The 8,170-nt window shown below is 38.8% G+C and overlaps 1 protein-coding gene across 1 annotated transcript in view; it reads right to left on the bottom strand.

Moving 5' to 3' along the window:
• Window positions 1-5,190, bottom strand: part of DHRS7C (dehydrogenase/reductase (SDR family) member 7C) — a gene marked incomplete at its 5' end in the record, with an annotated part of 6,789 nt that extends 1,599 nt beyond the window's left edge. Inside the window, 3 exons of the mRNA XM_008947610.1 lie at window positions 2,824-2,916; window positions 3,470-3,680; window positions 5,078-5,190. Coding sequence (XP_008945858.1) covers window positions 2,824-2,916; window positions 3,470-3,680; window positions 5,078-5,190 — 417 coding nt within the window. The remainder of the gene's footprint in view (window positions 1-2,823; window positions 2,917-3,469; window positions 3,681-5,077) is intronic.
• Between the last annotated feature and the right edge of the window lie 2,980 nt (window positions 5,191-8,170).

The raw sequence follows: 8,170 nt of genomic DNA, 5'->3' as shown, positions 1-8,170 counted from the left end.
CCCCCCCAGCGAGAGAGAGAGAGAGAGACTTTGAAAACTGATTGGGAGTTAAATAAAAATAAAGTATATTGTTTAACAGGGAACAAAAAAACAAAAAAAGGGAGGTAAAAATAGATACAAATATTGGAGGAATACAAAGATAAACAAGATATACAAAAGCCGAATCTCAGAATGGGTCTGGATCTGATGGAGCGAGGCACGCCCGGATACGGAGCCACAGACAGGGGCTGGCACCACTTCCTGCCTCTTTTAAAGAGTGTGGAATGGAAGGGGAGAGAATACACTGTTTCCCCCGGGACCTCCCAGGTCCTGGAGGGTCGCACACACCACATCCACCACCACCCCCAAAACCTCAAACTACACCACCCATCCAACCTAGTCTTGAATATATCCAGTGTTGGGGTACGTAAAATCTCCCTGGGAAGTCTGTTCCAGTACCTCACCACCCTGATAGCGAAGAGCTTCCTCCTAATTTCTAATCTAGTTCTACCCGTTTCCACTTTAAAGCTGTTACCCCTCATCCTATCACTACAAGGCCTTTTAAAAAAAGCCCTCCACAGCTTTTTTGTGGACCCCTTTCATATACTGGAAGGCCACAATGAGGTCTCCCCAGAGCCTTCTCTTCTCCAAGCTGAACAATTCCAACTCTCTCAGCTTGTCTGTCCTCACAGGACTTGTACTTCAGCCCTCTGGTCATCTTCATGGCCCTCCTCTGGGTCCACTCCAGCAAGTCTATGTCCCTGTTATACTGGGGGCTCCGCAGCTGGGTGCTGTAGTCCAGGCATGGTCTCAAAAGAGCAGAGGGGGAGAATCACTTCACTTGGCCATACATCTTTTGTCACAACCTAGGATGTGCTTGGCTTTCTGAGCTATACTCATCATTGTTTGCTCACATTGAGCCTTTCATCAGCTAGCACCCACAAGTCTTTCTTCATAGGACCGCTCTCAATCCACTCATTTCACAGCCTGTATTTGTCCTTGGGGTTGCCCCAACCCAGACAAAGGACCCTGCATTTTGCCTTTTTGAACTGCATGAAGTTGGCACGGGCCACCTCTCAAACCTGTCAAGGTGCCTCTGGATGGCATCCCTTCCCTCCGGCGTGTTGACTGCACCACACAGCTTGGTGTTTGCAAAGCCGCTGAGGGTGCACACGATCCCACTATCCCTGTCGCTGACAAAGACGTCAAGCAGCACTGGTGCCAGTACTGACCTCTGAGAAATACCACTCATCACTGGTCTCCAGGTGGGCATCAAGCCACTGACTGCAATTCTTTGACTGCGATCATCCAGCCAATTCCTTATCCACCAAGTGGTCCATCTATCAAACCCATGCCTTTCCAATTTAGAGAACAGCATGTCATATGGGCTGGTGCACAATCTTTGCACAAGTCCAGGTGAATGATATCAGTTACTCTTCCCTTATATGCTGATGCTGTAACTCCATTGTAAAAGCCCATCAAATTTGTTCAGGCATGATTTGCCCTTAGTGAAGCCGTGTTGGTTGTCACTAATCACCTTCTCATTTTCCACCATGTAATAAAACACAGTGTCCATTTCTGGAATGCAGGAGCACTAATCTTTTGTTAACACATTGGACCTTTGCTAAAAATGTTTTTGACTGTCCTTAGTGCCTTTTTGTTAAAAAAGGTATTAAAGAAGGATGATAGTATGTGAGCCTTGACCAGAAACCAGAACTATGCATTAAGTGCAGCAGAGCTGTGAAGTACTTGTCCACCTTGTATTAGACTCAGTCTGCTGTGAAAATCAACCTGTGCATAATATAATTTAAAAATGGCAAATCTCCATTCACTTGGACACTCCTTCTGTCAGCTTCATTTCACGCAACACAGATACTAATAGAGGCATTGTAAAAATTCTCTTCTAGCTCTTCTTTTACTTATGATTTTACACACATACAATGTTATCTTGACACAATTCACTGTTTCCTAGATGGAAACCATTCCACATGGCTCATCAATGTGTTTTTTCCTTTCTTAGCCTTTTTTGAGTTTCTTATTCTTTTTTTGAGGTGGAGGATCAAAACTACGTACAACGTTCCAGATGTTGGCACTGCATAGATATATACAAAGACATAAGGACAGGATATATATTCTTTTTCCTCTATGGCTTTCCTTGCAATTCCTGTCACTTTGCTTTGCTTTCATGAACTATAAGTTACAATAAAAATCCTGAGGTCTCACAGACCTTTTTAATTCAGAGCCATCATCCAGTCTGACCTCCTGTCACAGTTTAAAATATCTATTTACATCTATACTATCTGTCCACTAACTTTGCATTTTATCAATCATCATAAGTCAGGACAGCTTGGTTTCATGAGAAGCTTTAGATGGAAAACTTCTTGAAAAATTTCTAGAAAAACAAGCAGAATACAATTACTACATCTTTTAAACTCCCACACATAAATCTGTTAAGTGCATGAATCTCCCTTTACGAAGCTGTAGCTAGTATCTACCAGTATGTTATACGCTACTTCATTCTTCATTACAGTTTCTATTGATATTGCTGGTGCAGACGTTAGAACTACAAGTTCATGGTTACCTGAATGTCTCCTAAGATCACAAAAAAAACCCCATTGCTGTCATGTTTGATATCCTCTTGTCTTCAAGTAACTTAGGCAGTAATTATACTTCAAAGATACTATTTTAACTATTTCTTCTTGTATTCCAATTCTTTGAAAAATTTTCATCCAAATACTGTATTAATAGTTTACTGAATTAGGATGCAAATTAGCACTTTTAATAACCTATTATCAATGCGATGGAATACTCACAATTTATTAATTTTTGCTATGTCTAACTTACAAGCGGCACGAAATGGGATTCCTATTTTTCCTTGTATACTATTAATTAGAACAATTTGGCCAGTCCTTCTTGAGATCATGTTGGGAAGAATGGCTGAAAAAAATAAAAGAAAGAGTCACATAAATAAAGAAGTTCAATGTATTTAGTGAAAAGAAGTGACAGCTGAATTGTAGATAGCACAAATTTTATGAAGGTTGTCTTATTATTGTAGTCAAAAATATCACAGTATTCAGTAGCTGGAATTTGAATGTCTTCTAGCCTTCACTTGGATTCTACATGCATATGCAGGTTCAGTATTTTCACATTTAATTTTCAACCCGTTGTATTCTTGCAAGAGTTTTGAACACAATCATCTTTGTAAATAAAAGCACCACATACACAGAACACAATAGGCAGACATTTCAAAATCTTTCAAACACCTGCTTATGTATTTCTGGACCAATATAGTTCCAGACCCAGCCACTCTGCTTTTGCTTTGTCAACTCAACTCTTGTCTATTGATTTTTCACAGAAACGTTTCTGATTACAGTGAAGGCTGCAAAAATTTTGAAGTGCAAATGAAGTAGTTTAATGTCAATGACTTGGATCTCAGGCTTTAGGTGGAAACAGCAAAATGGGGAGGAGGAAGAAGGGGGGGTGAAAATACCTTTGGTTAATGTTATAGGTCCAAAATAATTGGCATCCATTATCTTTTTATCAAGTTCCAATGAAATGCTCTGCACTGCTCCTTTCACCTTCATACTTGCATTGTTGACCAGTATATCCACACAGCCATAGCAATTCAGGATTTCCTTAGCTACATCTTGAATGCAGTTTATGTCTGAGATATCCAGAAGTATGAGCTTTGGTGCATATGTCTGATAAAGAAAATACTTATTTCAAGGATATCTGCTATACAAAAATGTATTTCTATTTAATTGTGTAATTTATTTTACCTTGATATCTGAAGAAAATGCTTTTGTCATTCTCACAAAAAACCTTGCTTTTGTTCTTATAACCAAAAAAAGAAAAAGGTAGTTCAGCAATGGGTATTCATAGACTTTGAAATTCAGATGAAACAGAACACCACAGGAAAGACAAGCTAGGCTAGCTCTACCCTATTGAGATTTGCCTCTCTTGTGATCAGCAGAGACAGATAGACACACAGAGTGATTCCTACCACTTCAGGTTGTGGTCTTCCTGTAAGCACTTCTGTTGGGCACTTTGCTAACCGCAGGGTCTAGGGTATAGTTCTTTGACAGATAATTCACATAGACATGGGAGGTGGTTGGAAGGTTGGAATGTTTTTTTCAGCTATAGGTCATCCAAATAGAGCTTATATTTGTACAATTTCTGCAAATATGTAGATTTTACCAGCTCTGGGAAAGAGGAACTCCTAAGTGTCTTCATTACTACAATGATATAATGCACATCCATTAGTCAAACTTGGTATTTTTTTCCTGGTTGAATCTGTGCAGAATGACATGAATTTGATACGTTTATGGTTATTTATGCAGATGAATGAAACCCACTGCAAAATGAGGACCAAACACAAATATTTGTTGGTCTGGTAACAGCTGTAGATTTGTGTGCTGCCCTCAGGAGCACCTGTGCCCTGAAATGCGTTACCTATCTACTGGTCACAGAAGGAAAGCTTTCGCAGGAGCATCAGAGAAACACCTTCCAAAGAACGGGCAGCAGGGGTAGCCTTGCATCTCTTCTTTCATGGTGACCCAGCCAGTGACAGTGAGGAAATGGCACTCTTTTTGATATGTTCCTGTACCCTTCTAGCTTAGACTTCTCCCAAAGCAGATAAGAAATTAAGAATTAATTAAATGGTTTGCTCCATCTCCCATTCCTTGAGCACTCTAATTACATGAAAAACGAATGGTAGATCCTGTGATTAGATGAAGCACTTTGAACACCTTTCATCCAAATTAACAGGAAATTCTCTGCCTAGCACTTCTAGTTGGGTGGCTGGTTCAAACTTCAGGACCACACAGTTGCTTTACAATGATTGCCTTGAATTAGCTCAAGAAAGCAGTGTTTCTTATTTAAACTCATCATGCTTTTTGACATCATGCTCAGAAGACATTCAGAGGTGTTTCTTTGTGTGGGCTGTATTGGCTGTATTACCTGGGTGACCAAAATTACCATCAAGAGTAAGTCATGTTTCATGCACCTTGTTTTACTGGATTTAAAATCGTTTTGCATACTGGAACAAATTGTTTACCTCAAGTAGTGAATCTTCAAAACAGAGTGAGGAAATTCTTACCATACTGGGATCTGCCACACTAATTAAAGCATCATACAAAGCTTCTAACTTCTCCCATGTTCTGCCACACAACACAAGCCTTGCTCCTCCTGTGTGAAACACCCGAGAACATTCTAGGAGACAAATACATTCAAGAGAAATAATAACAATGATAACAACAATTTGATTTTATTTTGCTTGAAATGAGATGCTGTTTTTGCTAATGATATTTGATCTATGCTTTAAAATTCATTAATATTGAAAGAAGGTATATATGAGAAAAAAGAAAGCATCAAATGGAATAATATGTATGTGAGTAATAAAATTTAATATAATGCTGTAATGCACAATTAATGGTAAAGCACAATGGTACTGTTTAGTCAGAGATTTTAATAAAAAATAAAGAACAGTATGATGTGTTTGTGTTAGAAAAATTATTCTGATCTTTCTTCCTTCACTCTCTTCACCTACAGACACTTGGTATAAAGAAAAATATATGCAAAAAAAAAAAAAATGCAAAAAATACATGTTTAAGGCTGTTACAATACGAACTGCATCTTTTATAAGCTTTCATGTCTACTGCATCAAGAAGAAACCAACCAGCTCCAGTAAACAATAAAACTAGTATTGTCTGCAACCTTCATGAAACTCTTGGCAACATGAAAATCATCTACAACTTCAGGAAAGAGAAATACAGAGAAACTTAGCACCCACTGGCCTGGTAAGTTGAGAGAGACCTTTCTTCTACAGACCCTTCCTTCCATATGTAATCCACCCCAAGATCTTTATCTTCTGAGTATTAAATCTTCCCAGTAGCCAGCAGAAGCATCAGGGTCTGGCTTGAGCTAACTCTTCTTCAATTGCATTCCATAAAGCCTTCCTGAGAAGGCCACTGAGCAGTTTCTGGGTGTGCTGGACTGGCACTGCTTTTCCTCCTTATATTCAGAGATATTCTCAGCTGGGGGTTCTCCCCAGTTTAAGGTAGGTCTCTGGGGAGGATTCTTCTTCCTTGCTTAAGCAAGCGAACTATGCTCTTCTCTCAAAGTGAGGACTCGCATAACAAGAGGAACCAGTAGTCAGTGTTACCTACTATCCCACCTCAGCACTGGCTGCAAGACCACAGCCAGCTCATTAGTTTAGGTCTTCATGGGAGTATGTGATCAACTCCATCCAGATTACAAAATAGCAGGGTGAAGCATCTTGACAACATGTGGCTGGTCTATTTCCTTCTCTAGGGGATGTTGAGTGAGAATATATTCCTCACTGTCCTGTGAGTCTGACCAAAGAAAGGCATTTAAAAACATGGAGCATAGATATCTCATGGTCTTCTTTTAGGAGTTCATTGTCAGTATTATCTCTCTGGCTATTATAGGCTGCCATAGGGTATGTGTCCTAGCTCAGGTGAACTGAAACTGTGGCTCTCAGTTCAGGAACCTATCAAGGTTGCCCTAGTGACCAGGAAAAGTACACAATTGCCTGCCTTTTGTTTCTTGGAATAGATAATGTCTTGCAGATAGGCTTGAGGATGCAATTGGCAATGTGTCCACTATGGCTCGAACCAGAGATCTGGTTTAGATGTAGCCAGACAATTAGTTGACTGTGGAGTATGTGTGCTGTAAAACTGGAAATCAATAGCTATTTTTCCTTTCTTTCTTTTTTTTTTTTTTTTTTTTTTTTTTTTTTTTTTTCCCCTGATTAGGTCTTCCAAAAAGATCTCATCTTTGGAGAACTTATATTTGGTCCTAAATCCAGTCTGGATGACGGTTACATATTGAGCATGGGAAGAACAGAAATATGGTCTTACAATTACTCTCATGCCTTTCCAGCCTCTTTGATTTGTTTTAGCACCTATGGCCTTTGTTGAATGGGTAACAGTACAACTCTAATGCTATAACTGTCTTCCAAAAAGCATTTTCTTCATATTTCAATACCCACAGACAAATCCAGTTGTGCTAGTATGCCCATCTTAGTTTTCTTAAATGCCCATCTTAGACTCTTAGTACCTGTATGGAAGCATTTCTGGATCCACTCTTCCATTTCTGTAAAGCATTGCAATTTTTTTTCATTATTTAAAACAGTAATTTTATGAATGTCTTTCCTTTTCCTCTTTCTAGCATAGAAAGATTTTGATTTAAAACCCAAAATATTATTTGCCTGTACTAGGACATCTACACCAGTATTTTTCCTATAAACATAGCACCTAAGGCAATCTTGTGAATAAAATGTGATTATTGTGTGAACAGCAATAAAAGGGGAAAAGGGAAACCAATAATGTTCTCCTCTATAAATATCCTGGACTTCTGCAAATTATAACACTGAAAAGAAGCAGGAATTAGGTTTAAATAACAACCATAAACCATTGCAAACATCTTCAATCATCATAGTTTTTATATCTCTTTTTTAACTTTGGTGAATATTGTCTTTAGTCTGGGAATCCTGGCATGTGGGAAAAGGAATGTAGCTGTTGCCTAAGAGCTCAAATATGTTGCAGCTGGCCAGAAAGCTCTGGATGAATGGCCATCATATATGCATGAGTGGACTGCACAGTAAGTTCTGCATGATTTGGAACCTTTGATCCTGAAAATAACTTCTCAGTATCACCCTATGGGATACTGGCAGTAGATATTTTTAGAATAATAAAATAAAATTACATATATGTGAAAAAGAGGGGGTAGGGGGATCGGCATGAGGGAAGGTGATTGCCTTTATAGCCTCAAGAGACAGGCACTAGCTGGTCACCAAAAAAAAGAAAAAAAAAAAAAAAAGTTAATAAGAAGATTGAGAAGATTGAATTTAGGAAAATCTTCCCAAGGGCTCATGATACCCAGAGAAATGTTCAGTAAATGTTCTTTATCCTTCAAGGTTTTCTAGATTTGACTTGAAGCCACATCCAACCGGATCTAGCACTGGTGATATTTCTGCTATAAATAGGACTTCTATAGGACTTCTATCTAGAAACCTGCAGCAATCTTATGATTCTATGAGTCAGCCAACATCAGCTGAAGAACACTAAAACATGCCTCTCCAAACAAAAATCCTGAAATACAACCAGTCAGAAAAATATGCATGCTAGTATTATCTTCATTTGAAACTGAAGTGTGTTAGGGAAAGGGA

The sequence above is a fragment of the Merops nubicus genome, unplaced genomic scaffold (assembly GCF_000691845.1).
Source record: "Merops nubicus isolate BGI_N331 unplaced genomic scaffold, ASM69184v1 scaffold7149, whole genome shotgun sequence".
NCBI classification, from domain to species: domain Eukaryota; kingdom Metazoa; phylum Chordata; class Aves; order Coraciiformes; family Meropidae; genus Merops; species Merops nubicus.
This window is presented reverse-complemented; position numbering and strand designations above follow the sequence as displayed.